The 23,730-nt window shown below is 38.5% G+C and overlaps 2 protein-coding genes across 2 annotated transcripts in view; both read left to right on the forward strand.

Annotated features, from left to right (window-relative positions):
• The first annotated feature begins 438 nt into the window (after positions 1-438).
• LOC127638084 (RDS/peripherin-like protein xRDS35) lies at positions 439-9,233 on the forward strand. Its single transcript, XM_052119429.1, has 4 exons — positions 439-941; positions 3,238-3,668; positions 5,159-5,405; positions 6,717-9,233. Exons 1-4 carry the CDS (start codon positions 792-794, stop codon positions 6,942-6,944), a joined length of 1,056 nt encoding a protein of 351 aa, XP_051975389.1. The 5' UTR covers positions 439-791; the 3' UTR covers positions 6,945-9,233.
• A 4,127-nt stretch (positions 9,234-13,360) lies between these two features.
• The window catches only part of LOC127637994 (ribosomal protein S6 kinase alpha-4-like), a 38,349-nt gene continuing 27,979 nt past the window's right edge, over positions 13,361-23,730 (forward strand). Inside the window, 7 exon segments of the mRNA XM_052119354.1 lie at positions 13,361-14,206; positions 16,453-16,524; positions 17,501-17,568; positions 17,702-17,852; positions 17,990-18,105; positions 18,831-18,938; positions 19,042-19,122. Coding sequence (XP_051975314.1) covers positions 14,119-14,206; positions 16,453-16,524; positions 17,501-17,568; positions 17,702-17,852; positions 17,990-18,105; positions 18,831-18,938; positions 19,042-19,122 — 684 coding nt within the window. The 5' untranslated portion in view covers positions 13,361-14,118.

A 23,730-nucleotide genomic window follows, 5' to 3' on the forward strand; every position in this document is an offset into this window, starting at 1 on the left:
AATGAGAGCTTCCTTTGAGAAAAGGCTGATCTCATGACTGGCTATAATCTGTTGAGCGATTGCCTTTACTAATATCCTACTGACAGACACACTAGAACTAAACTGAGCTTTGTAGTAGAAAGAGGTATCTAAATAACTCTCATATTGTCCATTTACTTATTAAAGATCATATACTGTACATAATGAAATATTGTAGAGTAATTGCAGCAGTGTTAGAACAGTTCCATTTTGAAGCACTATGGCAGCCATCTTTCTTTTAGTCTGGTTGTTATAACTCTTCTAATCTCATCTTGTCGCTATTCATCATCTTTATCCTTTACTTCTGCACCGCTAACACTGCTGAGCAGACAGTGGCCTTATTTCCCATTGGAGAGGGCCATTGTAATAGGATAGGTGAGGGATTACAGGTAAGATGTCCAAGACGTCTAACTTTGGCCAAATCTAAAGTGTCTCACCCAACCATGGGCATGGAGGTTCAAGGGCTCCACTCTCACCATTGAGTGGGCATTTGGCTCATTTTAGCATCTCAAAGGGGGGATCACCTCTCAAAAATTTGGGCTGACCGTTGGACTACGATATTAACCAGAATAGAAGCTTTGCTTGGACTGAACTGATCTGATTTTATTTTCTAACACACAAGGAAATTTTACGGATTACACAAAATTATCCACTTTTGCACAGAACATTGAAGCTGCGACTCTCTCTTTCAAAGACTTCACAATCTTTCCAAGTTTGAACACACCTCTCCATTTCTTCCTTTTCTCAAATCTCTATCAGTAAACCTTTTCATCATGGTTGTGGGTAAGATGAAGTTAACTTTTCAGAAAAGGGTCAAGTTGGCCCAGCGTTTATGGCTGCTCTCTTGGATGGCAACTCTGGGCGGAGCGATTACCTTCACGTTAGGATGCTTCCTAAAGACTGAACTTCAAAGGAGGGCAGAGGTATACAAATAACCCTCATCTTTTTCATTTACTTAATTGATATTTAATAATATTGTAGTGATCAGATTTGGACTTCCAAATTGCTATGAATACATTCAATAGTAAACTGAATAACATTGGTAGAAGCATTTTTTATTTTGCAACAACTGATTATAACAGTACATTCTTTGTGTAAGAATTTTCCTTTGTGTGCAAAAAGTGCTGTTTCTACCTTTATTTTATAAATGTTTAAGGATTTGATCATTTCAATTTCTATGATATTTTAATATATAAATATAGTGCAAGGGCCATTGTAAACTTGTCTTGAAATATCTGGCATGGATTAACCTATGTGAATGAAAATATTATCTAACCCGGCTATAATAGGTAATAAGTTGCTGTCCTTTACAAATGCGATCTTCTAGATGTCTAGATGTGTCATAAACAACCTACTGAAGAAGACGGGTATTCGTCTTAACCGGGGCAGGCATGATAACCTAGTTTTTCAAACCAGACTATCCAACTTGGTGATTATATTCCCATACATATGTTTATTTAATGCATGTAGACCACCCAGAAAGCACACATACATCTCTGAGATGTTTGTTGAAGAGCATTTAATCTGAAAAGCTTCTGATAAACATCTTAAAAAGAGCAAATTAACGATCATTCTAAATCACAAATGCGTCAAAGACATCTGCTGAATGTCCTTTTGACATCCAAGAGGAAACGTCTTATAGACAAATTGCAGATGAACAAACAGTCTAAAAATACAACTTCCAGATGTAAACACACACATCAAATAGACGTTTGGGTTATGTACATGTGCTATCAAGGCACATTTTATTTCATGGGAGGACAAAACATTTTAAATGACCACAACAAAAACAATATTTTTTATGTTTATTTTCTCCCCTTTTTTGGAATGCCCAATTCCCAATGCGCTCTAGGTCCTAGTGGTGGCGTAATGACCTCAATTGCCTCCACGTCTGAGACCGTCAATGTGCGTATTTTATCACGTGGCTTGTTGAGCGCGTTACCGTGGCCCCAGCAAGAGCGAGAACCACATTAAAGCATCCACGAGGAGGTTACCCCATGTGACTCTACCTTCCCTAGCTACCGGGCCAATATGGTTGCTTAGGAGACTTGGCTGGAGTCGAACTCGCGACTCCACGGGTGGTAGTCAGCGTCTTTGCTTGCTGAGCTACCCAGGCCCCTCCATTTATGATAAATCTCCTATTCAAGTGTCAGTTCAAATCAAAAACTTATAGTAAGATACAAAGAAGGTATAGCTGCAGGCCGGAGACCTCCAAATGTGGCAGAATCTCCAAAAGAGTTAGTCCAGAAGGGGGCGTGGTTACTCCAAAAGAACATGTTGTGCTCACTTTGCGCTGCACGCCCAGGTCACAAGCTGTCTTTATGTTGTGCTGAGGTTCAGTCACTTCAGTCTGAGATTTTGGGTTTGTGTGTCACCGAACTCTCTCACAGGTGTCCAGTCTTGTTTTTGTCACCTGTTGTGTGCATTACGTGGCGTTTGCCTTGTGATGTACGCTCAGGTTTTGTTTAGTGTGAGAATGCATGGCATCGCTTTGTTTGCCATTGCTACATATTCTCTCGTCTTGTTTGTCAGTTGGCATGAGCGTATTTTGCCTTATTGTCTTGGCAATGTGCGCTCATGCCATTCGGGTGTTTTGTTGTCTTGTGAGAACACGTGGCTTTGTTTTGTTTCTGTATCGCCGCGTGTCTCTCTTACGGCATACCCTGCCTCCTTGTTTGCCCATTATTAGTTAATTTGTTACCTGTCTGATTTCCTTCCCTGTTTTACTCTCCTTGTGTGTGCTGTTCAGTGCCAGTTCATCTTGTGTGCTTGTGTATTTGGTCAGTCTGTTGGTTTGTTCCAGTCAGTCTTGTGTGTTGGTCCTGTCTTTGATTCTTGGTTCCCCATTACCCTCTGCCACAGCCCGGATTACATTTTCCCCTATGGAGTAGTTTGTGTTTGTTTTCCTCTTTGTGGGAGTTTTATGTTGGATTTTGTGTTTTAATTTTTGTATTAAATAAACCTGCAGCTATATTCTGCTCTAACATACCCCAGAAGTAACAAACTCCCTTGAATCTCTTTATAAACATAAAGAAATCTAAACTGCAACTTTTTAAGCCAGTGGTTAACTTGACAACATTTGGCCAATATTAAAGTTATTCCACCTATTAGAAATATTATTAGAAATTGCTCATCTTCCAAAAATTGTGAACACAGCTATCCAGATGTCACAATAGACACAGTCTAATGCAATTAAACTAATGCACGCTTGTCTTTTAGGTAATGCATAACACAGACATCCACTGTGTGCCCAACACCTTGATGATTGTGGGTCTGGCTTCAATGGGCATCAATTACTTTGCTGGTCGAATCTGCCAGGACGCCCTAGATGCTGGGCATTTTCCACGATGGAAGACCTTCTTAAAGCCCTATTTTGGATGCTCGGTATTCTTCACCACCCTCATGCTCATCTCAGTCATCTTGAGTTACGTCATGAAAGGCAGCCTGGAGTCCTCCCTGAAGATCGGGCTGAAGAATGGCATCAGGTTCTACAAGGACACCGACACTCCTGGCCGGTGCTTCCAGAAGCAGACCATAGACCACCTTCAGATGGAGTTCCAGTGCTGTGGTAACAATGACTACAAAGATTGGTTTGAGGTGCAGTGGATCAGCAACCGTTACCTGGATTTCAGCTCTAAGGAAGTTAAGGAGTGAGTCATTGAGTAACATCCAAATTTCAGTAAATACACATAATCAACTAAATTAACAATTAGGCCTCTATTATCACCAAACAGAATTGCAAAAATAATGATTGTTTTCAAAAACAGGTGTTCTAAACACTCCCACGTCAGTCATTTGTCGAAAAAAACATCCTCTGAACGTTTGGGATGCTTAAACAAATGCCCCATACTTCTCAGGGAACTCAACCAACAAATTATTTATAGTTGTCTCTGCAAATTGAAATGGGATGGGAGAAATTATTTGAACATATAAATAATTAAATCACCTTTTTCAAGTATATTTTGGGAGGAACAGTTTGCTGACTTTTGTGCGTTTTATCAACATGTACAAACACGTACAAACATGATGCAGTGATGTTTGTAGACATGAAATCAGAGACCCTCCTTTCTATGAAATATAATCCTATGTGGTCACAGGAGATTTGAGATGCATGTCAATACCAGGTTGAAGATTTGTGATTGGATTATTGTAGATAAATGTTAATACCAGATGCAAATAGGTCCTGTTATAACTACAGTAAGTCAGCAAAGGCTCAATTACACTACATGCTGTTAAAACATTTTTTATCCCTGATTTGCAGTCAGGCCAAGTCAGTGCTCATTGGCAATAGTCAACAGATTTGACAGAAAACTGCATAATATATGTTTGGTACCAACTCTGATTTACTACACTCAGACTACTTTTCCATCAATTCGGAAGTTATCGAACATGTTTGAATTTTTCGAGGCTGCAATCCATGACTGCAGGGGAATCTCGTAGTGTTCTATGATCCAATCGTCTGACAGGGGTGTATGAGGCAATCGTCTGAAGGGGGTGCACGAGGCAATCGTCTGATGAGAACTGTGTTTTTTACGACTGCTGTCAAGTCCCTTAGTAACATATAATGTGTAGAGGAACGGTAAGATGTTGCTCATCTATAAGGGTCGGTGCCCTACACAGACTGCATATATTGCATATAGGAAGCGGCGGCCCTGTATAGAGGCCATACTGGTGCAGGTTTCAAACCAAGACCGTAGCTTATTGCACTTGGCTCATGTCTTACAAAACTCGGAACATAGAGTAGCAGTAACAGTAATGTTCCCATGTATGTTTGTTAACATCTGTAGGGGTTTCCACGTGAATTTGTGATCGGATAGGATCTATTTGAAAGTGGGGTACTGTGTCATACTCAGTCGTTTGGTGTGCGATGGCCAATTTTGATTTGTAGTCATTTAAATAGTAGGTAACTATGTGGTACAGTCCCTAATATATTTGTACCTTAATCCTGTTCATATTTAAAAAAAATTGTGTAGTGTAATCCAGCCTTAAGTCATTGTTAATACAACAATATTGTGTGTAAGTCAAGTCAAGTCAAGAGTTTTCTAGGGTTTCATTGGTGACCCATGCAACTAGCCAGAATTTGCAATGATTCAAGGGTGTTTTCATTCTTCATTTTCTTTCTTCATCCTCAATTCTCCAGTCGCATAAAAAGCAACGTGGATGGTCGTTACTTGGTTGATGGTGTGCCCTTCAGTTGCTGCAACCCTAGTTCCCCCAGACCCTGTATCCAAAATAAAATCACCAACAACACTGCCCACTACAACTACGAGCACCTAAGCGAAGAACTCAACATCTTCACTCACGGTTGCAGAGAAGCCCTGGTCAACTATTATATGGGACTGATGAACACCATTGGAGCTGTAGTACTGTCCGTCTTTCTGATTCAGGTACATGGTAGAATGTGATTCCCTGTATACAGGGTAGATACTTTATTTACTTTGATGCTTGAGGCTGTGAGGGATGGAAGTACAGTCCATTCTATGGATTCCCTGCTGAAACAAACAGCATTGCTGATTACCAACACATGTTGTGTTTTGGATGCTGGTGTGCTGGTGTTCCCAGCAGGCTTCTTAACTAGGTTTACCAGTAAGACTTCCTTGGTCAACCATCATCACAATAAAGACTAGCCGACCAGCTTCACCAGCCAAGTTTTGCTGGGCCATCCTCTACACTAGCACAAACCAGCTAAAACCAGATTTGGCCAACATGGAAATTCATGCAGGGTTGTACTGTTGTGTACAGTACCTCAGTGTTGGCCATTCAGATGATGAAACAAAGAAAATACATCTTTTCAAAACATTTCCAGTGCACAAAATTAAATGTTAAATTGGATTTAACCAACAACCTTCTAGTTATTTGTGACCACGTGTCCATGAAACCTTCGCTGCATGTGTGTGATACTCTAGTCAACTCAAGTCGTATATACACACGATGCACACAAACACATTACAGAAGACTAGAAAAACTGGGCTGTATGGCAACAGTCCATACAGTCTGTGCTGATGATGAAATTTATGCTGGGACACGGAAAACCAAAAAATACTTTAGCCTTTTAATATGGTGCAACCCATTGAACAGTCTGTCTATCCCTCACAGCTTTGTTTTCATTAAGAAATCAAATTAAATATGGCATCTAACCTGACTAAGATCAATTGATTTGTAAAAAACAAGATTGCTTTGGAAGAGTCCCGGTTCTCCCTATGGCCAGTCCACCCCTGACAGTAACCATAGTATCATCGTGGTATTTTGTAGTAAAATCATAGTAACCACAAAACTAAAACATGGTTACTAAATTAACACCAAATTGAAGTAACACTATGTTGAAATGTTTAAAAACGAGACTGGCTTCTGACAAAAAAAACATGGTTACTACAATATTACTAAAACCATGGTTCATTTACACATAGCAAACCTTTCTCTCATCTCCACGACTTTCACATTGACCAAATCACTTTATATAATTTTTTATGTATTATTATAAGTAGTATTTAAATTAGTATTCATACTTGAATCTGAATAAATGAAGCAATGTTTGAAATAAAGACCACCCAGTTCCACACAAATCCACTTTTATCCAGCCATAATACATTCTAGTAACATAAACCTGTATGTTGTTTAACAGTTCATAATTCATATAGATTTCCACAGAATGAATCAACCATTTCTTCCCTGTCTCCCCTATTCAATGACCTCCGCAGTGCTCAGTGCTGGCCAGTGTGCGCCTCCTGCAGACTTCTTTGGAGGCCATTTCAGGACAGGAGAACGTAGAGATCGAAACAGAAGGCTACTTGCTGGAGAAGGGAGTGAAGGAGACCTTCTTGGAGTACATGGATCCTGTGCTGAAACTCCTGTTTCTGAACCAGGTATCTCCTCCTGAGGGCAACGCTGAAGCAGAGGCCTCTGGGACAAAAACTACCACCAGCTAAAGAGCCCGAATTTTGTCTGACCAATGAAATTATTTCAAATGGAGGCTGAGAAGACCCGTCAGTTCTGTTAATTTATGATCAATATATTGTTTTAGTTTTTTCTGTTTCAATTACCTAAATATCAAAGAATTGTTTGTTTCATTTATACTATTATAAAATAATTGTCCTTAAATGTATCAATCCTGTTCAGCAGTATCAACATGTACAATTTCCTGAGAAGTCTCAGCAAGTGATAAGATAACTCCACTGTCAATTCTGTTGCACCGACTACTTGACTAGTCGATTAGTTCAGCCTAGTCTACATATTGGGTCTGTTCTTTGGCCATGCAAAACCACTATACTGTATGGTATACAAGGTAAACATTGACCAGCCAACTAGTTGACTACTTTTCTGGATGACTTGTCAACTAGTAAATAGGAGTATTCATGCAAGCCCAACCCCTCAACCCATGGCACATATGCTAGGCTTGGGGTGAGTAAATGTCTGTTCTTTAATGTCAGGAGAAAATTGGTGTAGCTTTGGCTGTGAAATGACTTGCATTATGCTTTTGAGTTTGAATCTGGAGTGGTAAGATGTTTTGGAGTGACTGAGCAGTTTCTTAAAAACTGGAAGTCTTTAAGACTTGTAATTTCCCAATTAAAAAACCATGTTGTACCTTTAGAAGTGAAGTTTTTTATAGCGTATTTTGTTATACTTCATACTATATGGTACAACAGTATCTTAATTGCAATGATAAAACAAAATAGTATCCTGGAAGCTCCTAATAATCTGAACCTTACACATATCCTAAAAAGTAGGACGAGTAGTAAGACTTAAAATTAAGTAGTCGTCGCTGCATCACATGTGGCACATTTGCATAAAGTTGAACTCTGTCGCATTGTTAATGGTATCTGTTGCCTGCCTTGAACCAACAACTCTCATTGAACATTAATAACTTCCTGTAACTTTGTTGCAAATCACTGGCAGTGTGAACTCCGCTTGAATCTAAGTTTCTGTCTAACCACAACACAAAAGCCCTGTTTCTTGGTTTCTATTTGTGTGGCATTGTGCTGGGTAGCCCCACACAATGAGAAATCTCATTGGTCTAAAATCCTGCTCTGCATAGCTGTACATGAAACATCAAATCATTTTTGACTGGCTGCGATTGTGTTACGTGCTGCAGCATTCGCTTTCAGTGTGGACAAGAATATTACTTGTTGCTGGAAACCTGTCACATTGCACCTGGTTAAGACATACATTTGATTTATCTTAAATTCATTATGTATTCATTAAAACAAATGTCAAATTCATTTTTGAAAATCTGATGAAACATTTGTTTTTCTTTTTCTTTTCTCATCCAGTGTAATTGCATATTTAAACATAAATACTTGAAAAATAAATCATGTGAAGAGATTGTGTAGACCAGGGGTTGGGAACGTCAGGCCTCAGGGCCGTATAAGGCCCGCAAGACAACTTTACCCGGCCCATGAGGCCATTTGAAAAATAATTTGAAAAATAAATAAAAATACAATAAAAATAATGATTACAATTAATTTTAAATGATAACAATGCAAAATACTGTATAATAGACAGACCTTTCAGTGTTTTTTTCTTGGTGCGTCAGCACGTAACAGGTAGCGTACACTAATTTTAACACACAATCAGAAATTGCAAGCAATTTTATGGCTCGCGAATAATTTCATAAACACTTGAATGGCCCTTAATAGGAAAAAGGTTCCCCACCCCTGATGTAGACGAGGCTCAGTGCTCTGAAAATGCTATGAAACTCAATATTGCACTCGAAGGCCTACACAGAAAATGGTCTGGTCTAATAAATCTGATGTTTTGAACTGCTTTGTAGAGCCATTTTGTTGAAATAGACGTATACTGTATTCCCTCTTTTTATTGTCTCATTCTTTCAAACTGAACACACAAACATACAGGTACAGACATTTATGTTCACAACAAAGTGAGCAGAAAGCTCTACATATATTCACACAGGCATATAACCTTATGCAGATACACAAACACTTTCACGTGCACACAGATTAGAGACAGATACTGGATAATGAAGGATGATGGGTAATAGCATATACAGTGAAAGCCTTGTCTGTCTGTGTCCTCTAGTCTGACACCTCTATCTTGTCCTAATCTTTTAATACGCAAACTGCTGCACAAGCACTCACACTCACTGCATCCGATTTGTCTCAAATGGCACCCTCTGCCCTTGTGGTCTTCCTCTGAGTGCAGACTTTGGCTGTGTCCCGTTTGGAAGGCTGCATCCTCCGGAGGTCGCAAACATCATCGAGGCTCAATAAGCGAGTAGAACACTTCGAATGCGACCTTCTTTCACAGGAATTTGGAGGATGCATGAGGTGTATCCTTCATGGGCATTCACAACCCACAATTCTTTGCTTCATTGGAAATGTCTAAAAAAAAAAAAAAGATGCCAATTTGCCCAAAAACATGATGTTCAAATGCAAGTTTATAATAGCTCTAATGAGATTAGAAACAGTGTGATGGAGGGGAATGTCCCCCTCCTACTGTATCTCACTCACTGTATCGGAGATAAGTGTCTGCATGAAACAGAAACATGAGCAGATGCTGAAGTGTGCCAAAGGCACATCTCTAAATTGTTTTATTTTCTTTTGATTTGATTTATTTTTATATGGAAAATGATGTGACGACAATAATGGTATGCTGTAAAAAATAAAACCTAATTTTACAGAAAAGAACTAAAAAATGTTACAGTAGTTTTCTGTTTTGCACTAAATGCACTAAAAGTTTTGCAGAGAAACACCATTATTTTACAGGTATTCCTGATTTATTATGATCAAACACCTTCAATAAGTGATTGCACTAAAAGTTCTTGTAATGTTTGGATAACATGGATTAGGGCAGAGGATACTGGGAAATGTAGTGCAGGAGAAAGCTTCAAAATAAGAGTCCTTTAACACTGTGGAGACAAACTGTGACAGTTCTACAGAGAAACACTGTTATTTTAAATGCATTTTACAGGTATTCCTGATTGATTTTGATCAAACACATTCAATTAAATAAAGACATTTTTTTATGAAGTGTTTGCTTGTGTGATGTATTTAATGCATTGTTTTATACAGTTTATTAATTGCAACAAATATTTGTTTCTGTAGTGGTTTGTTATTATTGTATGTTAGACTTTGCTCCTTCATAATTGTTTTACAGTTTAAAAAACAGTTTTTTCACCAAAAAATGAAGATTCACTCTCATTTACTCACTCTCATGCATCCCAGATGTGTGTGACTTTCTGTCTTCTACAGAACACAAATTAAGATTTCAAGAAGAATATCTCTGCTCTGTTGGTCCATACAATGGAATTGAATGGTGACCAGAACTTTGAAGCTCCAAAAATATAATCCATGTCTTTAGGCTTTTTGGCTCAAGCCACTGTGGCTAGTGGTTTCCAAGGTCACTAGCCACTCAACATTTTCACTAGTCAAAATCCCCTGCCTCGCAAAAAGTGATATAACTGGACAACGTAACTGCATGCATTTGTTTTGACATTATTTAAGGAAGACTGATATTAGTTTAGTAGGACACAGGCCTAATTAGTTGTCACCTCTACAATATCGATGTCACAGAAATTTAGAACAGGAGGAAAATCTGTCAATAATTTATACATAACTCATGGAAGTTTTAATCCCTTCATTCTAAATTGTACTTGCGTATATGAAAGTTTATCATTGTTCTACCATGTCTAACAGTGGCATTTGTAATGATAAAGCCATTACCATAGGTAAGACCATGGGATCCTCATTATGTGGTTAGGTTAATGTAGATAGTCTTTTCTAAAAAATAAACAATAGTATTTGTTATAAAAAAAAAATTTAAAAACACCAAGTGCCTAAAATCATTAGAAACTAAAACTTTTACAGTTGTAATAAATGTCCCTTTAATGCAGACAAAAAACAAAACCAAAAAAATTGGTAAAACATTACCAAATACCAAACCATTTTAGTAAGGATGATAATGTGCAACTTAAAAACCAATATTATTTGTCTCCTCTTTACCACGTAATTGCTGTTTATAATGGGGGATGTCTAGGGGAGTTTGAGGGGTTTCATTTCCTCCATATAGAGCTTTATACAAGAACGTTCAAGCTCGATTACACTTCCTATAGCGCCATCTAGCGCTATTTGCATGCTCAAACACTGGAAAGTGTAATCAAGCTTGAAATCATGATCGTGTCTAGAGACTAACATGGCAATTTGCACAGTAAAAAAGGAGTTACATTTTGGTCTGTTCTTACCCAAAATCAATTAAGATCACTTTAGAAGACATGGATTAAACCACTGGAGTCTTGTGGGTTACTGCTGCCTTTATGTGCTTTTTGGGCCTTCACAATTTTGCTCACCATTCACTTATTGACATACAGAGCTGAAATAGTCTTCTAAAAATATTTGTGTTTATCTTTGTGAAAAAAGAAAGTCATACACATCTGAGATGGCGTGAGGGTGAGAAAATGATTTTAAATTTTGGGGTGAACTATCCCTTTAAATAGGCTGTAACACAGTTAAATTCCCATATGTTGAGGAAGATGGCTTTTATTTTTTTTTATTTTTTACTTTAAATATAGTATTTCAGATACCATACAAAGTTATTCTTCTCAAATTTGTGTCAATAAACATGTTGGGGGATTTTTTTTTATCATGTAGCCTACTTATTTTATTTTATTCTCTTTCCTGGACAGCTCTGGATCTTGTAAAATAATGATCCTAAAGCTAAACATCGACCCTGCCTACACATAGAGATACAAAAAGGGTGTGCAAGATAAATGCTGTCGTTATAGGGAGAGGCAGTACTTTAGAACGGGAGTTGGCAAGTTGCATTGCACCAGCTTTCCTCTTTCGCCACCTACACAAGAGCAACCTACCCAACCACACAGCTGCTGTACTCAGAAACCGATTTCAATAGCGGCACTTAGCGTTGTAAAGTCCGAATCATTTTGCGAATCGGTTCGTTCGGATGGTTCATTTTAATGAACCAATTCAAAAGAAACGAACAACCGATTCGTTCGAGTCATCAGTCAAGTGTTCCTGAAGTCCCTGGGCAGCATTTTATGTCCTAGAAGAATAATAGGCTACTAATACTGTGCATAAGATGTTTCACAAGCTTGGAAGCTTGGAACATCCCGTCTGCCAACAACCAAGAAAAACAGGGTCTAGGTGTACCTAGGAGAATTGGGGCAATTTTAAATGCAAAGGTGGTCACACCGGATATTGATTTGGCTTTTCTATGTTTACTGGACTTTTTATGACAAGTGATACATGAAAACCATTTATGTCATTATTTTTGAAAACATCCTCACTATGCAACATTATTCACAAGTGCCTAAAACTTTTGCACAGTACTGCATATAAAAATAGTGATGCTAATTACTGCATTTATGTTCGAGATAGCATTAATTTACCCAGTGTCATAGCCAAGTGTGGGCCGGGGTGGGCCTGGGCCCACCCAAATTAGACCCAGACCCACCCAGAATATTAGAGATGATTCTCTGACTTAATTTATATATTTATAAAATAGTTTTCAAATTAATTTCAGAAAGTGTGAAAGGAATTTTTGGAAAATATGATAAACATCTGGCCCCTCCAATTTTATTGAGGCCCACCCAAAAGCAATTTCATGGTTACGCCCTTGCTTTTACCATGTCTGCAGTAGCAATGAATATTTGTGCATACTATTTGAATTAATTATAAATAATTATAATTATGACATTTTTTTTTATACAAAATTGGAATAAAAATGCCAAATTGCTATATTTCCGAGATGCTAACTGGACGACAACCACTCAACTAATTAAAAAATTTAATTTTATGATGTAAAGTGTTTTGAAACATTTATTGTTGCATGAAAATGCACTGGTTTAAATAGTCGACTTATATAATATCCAGCAAACAGTGTTCTGCACACTATTCCTTTGACATAGCTGTGTTTGTTTCCAATATGATCACCCTAAACAGTTTTACTCCCATTTTACTAGCACACGTACATCTCCTAGATGTCTGTTTTAGATCTTTTCAACTGGAAAGCGTCACATAGTTAGCATCTGCTAAACATCTTAAAAAGATCAGATTTACAAACATCCTAAAAGTCTCAGAATCTAATGAATGTCTTGCCCACATTTAAGAGGAAACATCTTATAGACGTACTGCAGATGATCAAACAACCTAAAAATAACGTCTTCCAGATGTAAACACATACATCAAAATACACATCTGGGTGATTTACGTGTGCTATCATGGAGCCAGTGATTGAAAATAAGCTTTGCGAATCGGTTCAACTGAATCAATGAAAAAGAGTCGGTTATAATTCGTTTGCGAATAGATCTTCCCTACGTCGGCTTCCGTAGCTGAAGTCAACCACAGTCTTTACACTTTCTTCCAGACATTTATCGTTCAGTTAATTTCCTTTCCATATCAAACGCATATTTTTCACGTGTGTCATTCATAACTACATCCGGAAAGAAGGAGAAAAGGCCAGCACTTAAATACACCCGTTCAGCTTTTGTGAACTAGCTGTTAGGGATATTTTAATGTGAACTGTCTTGTTTGATAGTTAGCACGTACGCTACCGGGTTTATAATAGCCCTCTATCAGATCGATATATCGCTTTATTGGAGGTGTGTTGCAGGTAATGCAGAGGCGGTAGCCGCAATAATGCGATTAACTCAAATGTGACCGCAAACGCACGTCAGGTCTGCGATCTTCATTGCAGTTGCATATGAGCTCACGACAGTTGTGTCGAAGTTGGAAATACGGAAATAACAGCCATTTATGATCGACATTATGATCAATTAATTGCAGTTGAAGTGTTAAAAATAGCGCGCATTGTTTTCGAAAGATATATTAAAAGTATATCGAAGCACGCCACTATATCAAAAGTGGAGATTAATATTTAGGTCGTGTATGAAGATTAGTGACCACAGCAGGATGTCAAAGGGATTTATGAGCTGAGATGCATTATAAAACCAAAAACATGTTATCCTCTATGTCATAAGAATCCGTTTTGAAAGTTTCGCTGTGGAATACTTGATATTTTCTGCGCTGTAAACGGCGTCGTTTGGTTTTATTAATATAGATGGTTGTGGATTGGAAGAGCAATCTGTCAAACTCACTTTACTGATCAAACACACTATAAATCAGTCGCATCATCATGTCAGGGGACAGTAGTGGTAGTGGTGAGGACTCGGACCTGGAAACCCGCAGTAAAGTGTGCACCGTGAAACATGAGATCACTAATGGTAGGTGACTGTATCCTCACTTAAATAATAATACATTTAATATATTTACCCTCAGTTCTTTCTTTCTTTCTTTCTTTCTTTCTTTCCAAAACAATTTAGTATATATACCATGGTACTTTAAAAAAAAGAATTTGAATGATATGATATATATATATATATATATATATATATATATATATATATATATATATATATATATATACACACACACACACACACAAAACAGTTAGTTCCAGTCCTCGAATCTGATTGGGCGAGAGACATTCCATGAGTACTGGCGGTCTCGCACCATCAGCACTCAGACGCTTCACTGTGTGTATCACTCCGGTTGTGTTCATGCCGTTCTAAACTAAAGTGTAAAAGCAGTGCAGATGTGTTAAGAGCTACATGAGTCTCTTTACATTTATTGTTGTGACATTACAAATTTTTGCCAGCAGGTGGTGGAAATAGACAATTTTTTGTGTAGTATAAACCAGTTAGGTGACGTAAAGTGAGTCAGCCTTAGTCACTGTTTTCATTCATCAGCACTACGTGATCACTTGGATTATGACTACACTACTAAAGCTAGGAAATGGCTTTAAACTAACATCTTCAGCATTAAGGCTCATCACAGCTGAGAGACACCTTGACTGAGTCATTATAAATCTTCTTACCAGCACTCAGCCTGCGGTCGAATCACAGTAGTGCTGATGTAACGCCATGTCGCACTCTTGCTTGTGTGATATTGCTTAAATATATATAAAATATCTATTTTTTTTTCACGATTCAGACATCATGGCTCACGCTGTGTTTGTTGTTGCTTGCAGCCAGCGAGCTAATTTCATCAAAAGAAAGGGTGAAAAGCGGCGTGAGACACACAGGCGCTCTAAAGATGTATTTAATAACTCACAAGATGATTGTTTGTTCATCTGCAATACGTCTATAAGACGTTTCTTCTCGGATGTCAATAAGACCTTCATTAGCTGTCTTTGAGGTATTTGTGATTTTGAATGTTTGTACATTTTTAAGATGTTAAGCAGATGTTGCCATACATCTTCCTCTTAATCACATTCCAGAAATCTTTAATGGGGTTCAGGTCAGGGCTAATAGGGCAAAACCGCGCCAACACACATCTCAGAATAGCATTCTGAGATTATATTGAGTTACCGTAGACTTTGGCCAGACAGGTTCGAACTGACATTCTCCATTGACTTCTCTCATCAACAAGGAGTTTCCGTCCACAGAACTGCCGCTCACTGGATGTTTTTTGTTTTTGGCACCATTCTGAGTAAATTCTAGAGACTGCTGTGTGGGAAAATCAAACCAGCGCACCTGGCACCAACAATTATACATGCGATTATCTAATCAGCCAATTGTGCGGTAGCAGTGCATAAAATCAAGCAGACACGGATCAGGATCTTCCGTTAATGTTCACATCCACCGTCAGAATGGAGAAAAATGTGATCTCAGTGATTTGGACTGTGGCATGATTGTTGGTGCCAGATGGGCTGGTTTGAGTGTTTCTGTAACTGCTGATCTTCTGGGATTTTCACTCACAAAAACATCCAGTGAGGTCAACAGAGAATGGCCAGTCTGGTTCAGACTGACAAAGTCTACGGTAACTCAGATAACCACTCTGTACAATTGTGGTGAGACAAATCTAATCTCAGAATGCTACTCTGAGATACGGGTTGGCGCTGTTTTGGCAGCACAAGGGGAACCTACACAATATTAGGCAGGTGGTTTTAATGTTGTGGCTGTTCGGTGTTTATATATATATAAATGAAATATGTTTAACATATTCATGTTGTACCATGGTATATACATGGTACTTCCAAGGGTACCTGTCTAAAAAATGTTTTACCATGGTACTATGTAAAAAACATGTTATTACTTTTTTTTTTTTTTTAAAGTGTCCTCTGATTTAAATGACGCAAATAGGAGAGCAGTCATTCTTCATTTTAACAATCCCGTTATCTATTACATATTAAAAGACAGTGATCAATCTTTAACATTTACTTTTGAAGTTGACTTCAGTTTTGTTGTGTTGATTAGGCTATTACTTCTGTTAAATAACAATTGAACTGTACAGTTTGGGCGCTATTGGTATTTTTTGAATCTATATTTTTGTACCAAGTTAGAAGGTTCTCTGTATAAATTACAGTATTAGCTGAGAGACAATTTCTTTCATATGTTAGCTAAAAAGACATTCTAACAAAAAATTTGGGTGATTATTTGTCTACATATGCCTGTTCATCTCTTTTCAGCGAACCTCACAGGACACACTGAGAAAGTTGGCATGGAGAACTTTGAACTTCTTAAAGTGCTAGGCACTGGAGGTGAGAGCACAGCACTAACTATCACTGTGATACTTGAGTCTGTTTCTATGCCAGAAAACAGTTTGGTTACTCCGTAAAGGTTTGCTGTGATTTTTTTATTTTTTTATTCTGACCAAGTAGATTCTGATGATAAAAAAGTTAATTAAAATGGACTTGCATAACGTCTAAACTGTTTTTATTCAACGATGAGTATACAATTAGCATTTAAACCAGTCACTAACCAACTGGGTCACTAGAGACACCTGACCCGTAATCAAACCTAGTAAATGCCCAGACACCTTGTACATGTTTAATGTTGTCTTATTAAAACATGTAGGACTTACAGGAGGCATTTAAAGGAATAGTTCACACTAAAATGATAATTTTATCATTATGTAATCTCCTCCAAACTCATATGACTTTATTTCTTCCATGGAACACAAACATAGATTTTGATGAATATATGATGTCTCTTTGTCCATGCAATGCAATGCAAGGGAATGGTGACCAAAAGTTTGATGCTCCAAAAAGCACTATGGCAGCATAAAAGTAATCCAATGGTTTAACCCGTGTCTTCTGATTTGATCTTATCGATTTTGGGTGAGAAACAGACCTAAATATAACTCGCTATAACTTTCGCTATAAATCTTGACATCAGCAGTCTCCTCGGCGATCGTGACTTTAAGCTCGATTACACTTCCTGCATGCGTCAAGCACTAGGAAGTGTAATCTAGCTTGAAATCACGATTGTGCCTAGAGACTGCAATGGCAAGATGTTACACTTAATTCGATTCTCGGTTCTTCAGAAGAAGTGGATTAAACATCTTCGTTTGTGTTCTGCGGAAGAAAGTCATACAAGTTTGACAGGACATAAGGGTGAGTAAATGAGGAAGGAATTATAATTTTTGGGTGAACTATTCTTTTGAAGAATATTTGCACAAATAACTAAAAATGTACTATAGCTATTTAACTGTATCTCTGCTTTCGACTTTATCAGCTTACGGGAAAGTTTTCCTGGTCAGAAAAATCAGTGGTCATGATAAAGGCAAACTTTATGCGATGAAGGTTTGTATTTGTCTCTCTTCTTGAAACACAATTTCTTTGGGAAATCTATAAAAAAAAAGCATATTTTATTTATTAAATTGTTATTTATATTATTGATAATTTTGAAAAACATTTCTGGCCTTTCCCCCCGTAGGTTCTGAAGAAAGCAGCCATCGTTCAGAAAGCAAAAACCGCCGAGCACACTCGGACAGAGCGGCAGGTACTGGAACACATCCGCCAGTCACCCTTTCTGGTCACACTCCATTACGCCTTTCAGACTCAAACCAAACTGCACCTTATACTGGGTAAGCACAGATGACAGATGTCCTAATTCACACGTGCACACAGATTTATGGATGGCGTATTTGCTTCTAGCTACTTCTCCTGAAATTAAAGATGCTTTTGGACACTTTTATGAGTGTGTGTGTGTTTGTATTGGAAGACTATGTGAGTGGAGGTGAGATGTTCACTCACCTGTACCAGCGAGATCATTTCTCAGAAGATGAGGTGAGGATCTACGTGGGAGAGATCATACTGGCCCTGGAGCACCTGCACAAGGTAGATCTGTTGAATCCCTTTTCATTGATGAGCTACCACACACACTGTATTAAAGACACATTGGTTTTACTGTATGTAAATGTACAGTATTTATAAATTAAAATGAGACGGGAAAAGGGAAGAAGCTTTTTAGTCTTTGTTAGAAAGGATATAGTTAAGGATATAGTTATTTAATCAAATTTTTTGAGAAGTTCACACTTTTTAATTAATTAATTTATTAATAAGGTGATTTGTGTTATTTTTTTGAATGATAAAATACTTTCTCCTATTCTAGTTTAATAAGCAGAGACAACTTTGACCAAATGCTCTGTTTGAGTGGCCCGTAGCCCCGTTAGTTAAACCAATGGTGTGAGGTTGGGGTGGGGCTATCTGTTTGTTCAACCAATGGCAGAAGGGGAGCTGTTTGATGAAACCTAAATCACCTACTTTTAAATATTTAAACTGTGTTAAATGTATTTTTTGATGATTTAATTAGTAAAATATATGAATTATTTAATATACAATCCAGATAGGAAAAATATGTTTTCCTAAAAAAATTTTTTTTAGGAATTAATGAAATCTTTATCCAAAATTTACTTATTATTTAATCAAACTTTGAGACTTCAAACTTTGTTTTATTCCTACCAATATTATATTTATATTATAAAATAATCATGTAGGGATGTCAGTAGTTTTAAATAATACCAGTGTTTTATGAGCACCATCGTTTGGTCTTGTGTTTTCAGCTTGGCATTGTGTACCGGGACATTAAACTGGAGAATATCTTATTGGATAGTGATGGTCATGTGGTCCTGACAGACTTTGGGCTTAGTAAGGAGTTTTTGGAGAAAGAGGTGAGAAAATAAAGCTATAATAACTGGAGTTTGGTTTTGTTTTGTTGTATCCTGTGTGCAGTTCTCAGTCCTTATGCTGCTTTGTTTCTGTGTTCACCTGTAGAAAGAGAGAACATACTCATTCTGTGGCACTATAGAGTACATGGCACCAGAGATTATCAGAGGGAAAGCTGGCCATGGCAAGGTGAGATCAAAGATTTTTGTGTGAACCTCAAAAAAAAAAATGTATCCAGGTTATGTTTCAGCTCAAAATGAAAAGAAAACAACTATAAAATGAAGCCTAATTTTGTAGCATGAAAATTATTTTATATTACAATTAGGCACATTTCCCCCCCAGTTCTCAGTACTGTAATAACATATGACAACATACATCAGACTTTAATTTGACATTTGTGTAATTTTAAATATTAAGTTAATGTAAAAAGATGAAAATGCTCTTGTTTACAGACAAACAAGAAGACATACAGTGGGTACGGAAAGTATTCAGACCCCCTTAAATTTTTCACTCTTTGTTATATTGCAGCCATTTGCTAAAATCATTTAAGTTCATTTTTTTTCCTCATTATTGTACACACAGCACCCCATATTGGCAGAAAAACACAGAATTGTTGACATTTTTGCACATTTATTAAAAAAGAAAAACTGAAATATCACATGGTCCTAAGTATTCAGACCCTTTGCTGTGACACTCATATATTTAACTCAGGTGCTGTCCATTTCTTCTGATCATCCTTGAGATGTTCAATTGAGTCCAGCTGTGTTTGATTATACTGATTGGACTTGATTAGGAAAGCCACATACCTGTCTATATAAGACCTTACAGCTCACAGTGCATGTCAGAGCAAATGAGAATCATGAGGTCAAAGGAACTGCCTGAAGTGCTCAGAGACAGAATTGTGGCAAGGCACAGATCTGGCCAAGGTTACAAAAAAAATTCTGCTGCCATTAAGGTTCATAAGAGCACAGTGGCCTCCATAATCCTTAAATGGAAGACGTTTGGGATGACCAGAACCCTTCCTAGAGCTGGCCGTCCGGCCAAACTGAGCTATCGGGGGAGAAGAGCCTTGGTGAGAGAGGTAAAGAAGAACCCAAAGATCACTGTGGCTGAGCTCCAGAGATGCAGTCAGGAGATGGGAGAAAGTTGTAGTAAGTCAACCATCACTGCAGCCATCCACCAGTCGGGGCTTTATGGCAGAGCGGCCCGACGGAAGCCTCTCCTCAGTGCAAGACACATGAAAACCCGCATGGAGTTTGCTAAAAAAACACCTGAAGGACTCCAAGATGGTGATAAATAAGATTCTCTGGTCTGATGAGACCAAGATAGAACTTTTTGGCCTTAATTCTAAGCGGTATGTGTGGAGAAAACCAGGCACTGCTCATCACCTGTCCAATACAGTCTCAACAGTGAAGCATGGTGGTGGCAGCATCATGCTGTGGGGGTGTTTTTCAGCTGCAGGGACAGGACGACTGGTTGCAATCGAGGGAAAGATGAATGCGGCCAAGTACAGGGATATCCTGGACGAAAACCTTCTCCAGAGTTCTCTGGACCTCAGACTGGGCCGAAGGTTCACCTTCCAACAAGACAATGACCCTAAGCACACCGCTAAAATAACGAAGGTGTGGCTTCACAACAACTCCATGACTGTTCTTGAATGGCCCAGCCAGAGCCCTGACTTAAACCCAATTGAGCATCTCTAGAGAGACCTGAAAATGGCTGTCCACCAACGTTTAGCATCCAACCTGACAGAACTGGAGAGGATCTGCAAGGAGGAATGGCAGAGGATACCCAAATCCAGATGTGAAAAACTTGTTGCATCTTTCCCAAAAAGACTCATGGCTGTATTAGATCAAAAGGGTGCTTCTACTAAATACTGAACAAAGGGTCTGAATACTTAGGACCACGTGATATTTCAGTTTTTCTTTTTTAATAAATGTGCAAAAATGTCAACAATTCTGTGTTTTTCTGTCAATATGGGGTGCTGTGTGTACAGTAATGAGGGAAAAAAATGAACTTAAATGATTTTAGCAAATGGCTGCAATATAACAAAGAGTGAAAAATTTAAGGGGGTCTGAATACTTTCCGTACCCACTGTAAATAGTTATAGAATATAGACAGAAATGTATCATAATAGTACAATCAAATATTCCATTTAATAATCATCATTAATATGCAGATTTCACTGAATCGAAATCTTCATTTAAACAATCTTTAACTTTAAGCAGCAATCTATATACAGTATCTCACAAAAGTAAGTACACCCCTCACATTTTTGTAAATATTTGATTATATCTTTTCATGTGACAACACTGAAGAAATTACACTTTGCTACAATGTAAAGTAGTGAGTGTACAGCTTGTATAACAGTGTACATTTGCTGTCCCCTCAAAATAACTCAACACACAGCCATTAATGTCTAAACCGCTGGCAACAAAAGTGAGTACACCCCTAGGTGAAAATGTCCAAAATGGGCCCAATTAGCCATTTTTCCTCCCCGGTGTGATGTGACTCGTTAGTTTTACAAGGTCTCAGCTGTAAATGGGGAGCAGGTGTGTTAAATTTGGTGTCATCGCTCTCACACTCCCTCATTCTGGTCACTGGAAGTTCAACATGGCACCTCATGGCACAGAACTCTGAGGATCTGAAAAAAATTATTGTTGCTCTACATAAAGATGGCTATAAGAAGATTGCCAAGACCCTGACACTGAGCTGCAGCACGGTGGCCAAGACCATACAGCGGTTTAACAGGACAGGTTCCACTCTGAACAGGCCTCACCATGGTCGACCAAAGAAGTGGAGTGCACGTGCTCAGCGTCATATTTAGAGATTGTCTTTGGGAAATAGAAGTATGAGTGATGCCAGCATTGCTGTAGAGGTTGAAAGGGTGGGGGGGGTCAGCCTGTCAGTGCTCAGACCATACGCCGCACACTGCATCAAATTGGTCTCCATGGCTGCCGTCCCAGAAGGAAGCCTCTTCTAAAGATGATGCACAAGAAAGCCTGCAAACAGTTTGCTGAAGACAAGCAGACTAAGGACATGGATTACTGGAACCATGTCCTTTGGTCTGATGACCAAGATAAACTTATTTGGTTCAGATGGTGTCAAGCGTGTGTGGCGGCAACCAGGTGAGGAGTACAAAGACAAGTGTGTCTTGCCTACAGACAAGCATGGTGGTGGGAGTGTCATGGTCAGGGGCTGCATGAGTGCTGCCGGCACTGGGGATGTACAGTTCATTGAGGGAACCATGAATGCCAACATGTACTGTGACAAACTGAAGCAGAGCATGATCCCCTCCCTTCGGAGACTGGGCTGCAGGGCAGTATTCCAGCATGATAACGACCCCAAACACACCTCCAAGACGACCACTGCCTTGCTAAAGAAGCTGAGGGTGAAGGTGATGGACTGGCCAAGCATGTCTCCAGACATAAACCCTATTGAGCATCTGTGGGGCATCCTCAAATGGAAGGTGGAGGAGCACAAGGTGTCTAACAGCCATCAGCTCTGTGATGTCGTCATTGAGGAGTGGAAGAGGACTCAAGTGGCAACCTGTGAAGCTCTGGTGAACTCCATGCCCAGGAGGGTTAAAGCAGTGCTGGAAAATAATGGTGGCCACACAAAATATTTATACTTTGGGCCCAATTTGGACATTTTCACTTAAGGGTGTACTCACATTTGTTGCCAGCGGTTTAGACATTAATGGCTGTGTGTTGAGTTATTTTGAGGGGACAGCAAATGTACACTGTTATACAAGCTGTACACTCACTACTTTACATTGCAGCAAAGTGTCATTTCTTCAGTGTTGTCACATTAAAAGATATAATCAAATATTTACAAAAATGTGAGGGATGTACTCACTTTTGTGAGATACTGTGTGTGTGTGTGTGTGTGTGTGTGTGTGTGTGTGTGTGTGTGTGTGTGTGTGTAAATATATATACACACAGTATATGTATTGATTTGGCCTTCCGTTTTATGTAGTCTGGTGTAATAGCTTTGGGAGACCATAAGGGGGTGAACATTTACTTATACTGAAGGACGCTCCAATGCGGTACAGGTTGCAGTCCAAAGTTGTGAACCTAGTCACCATGCACTAAGTAAAAAAAAAAAAAAGATTGACAAAGCGATGTTGATACATTTTAATGTATAAAACTGGTGTTACTGCGCAAACTAAACAATTACGTTTATTATGCAATTTCTGTATATGGAGCCTTGAACAGGTTTCATTCATGCTGTCAAACCACAAAAAAAACATACTTGTAACTGAAAATACATTATGTAGGTTAGAGTAAATAATCTACTGTATGTCCTTTGATAATGATTTGGGTTGAATTTAATGGAACACTATGCCAGTTGCGCTCTGGTGTAACTGTGCAAATTGAACGATTAGAAATGGCAACATTTATTATGCAAGTTCTCTGTATGATGCCTTGAAGAATTTTTAGCAGCCTCCAGAGTTGTAACTGGGCACCACGACAGACAGTGAGCGGCTGCGGTGGTTTGCTAAACTTCATTGGACATAATTGTTTTGAATTTTAGAACATGCCATTTCATCTGTCAGATGCATCCAGTGTAAGACCCCCCTTTAATGGGATAGTTTACCCAACAATGAAAATTCTCTCATCATTTACTCACCCTCATGCCATCCCGGATGTGTATGACTTTCTTTCTTCTGCAGAACACAAATGTAGATTTTAGCTGTGTAGGTCCATTCAATGTAAGTCAATGGTGAACAGAACTCAGAAGGTCCAAAAGCACATAAAGGCAATATAAAAGTAATCAAAATGATAGGTTTGGGGG

The sequence above is a fragment of the Xyrauchen texanus genome, chromosome 4, assembly GCF_025860055.1.
Source record: "Xyrauchen texanus isolate HMW12.3.18 chromosome 4, RBS_HiC_50CHRs, whole genome shotgun sequence".
NCBI classification, from domain to species: domain Eukaryota; kingdom Metazoa; phylum Chordata; class Actinopteri; order Cypriniformes; family Catostomidae; genus Xyrauchen; species Xyrauchen texanus.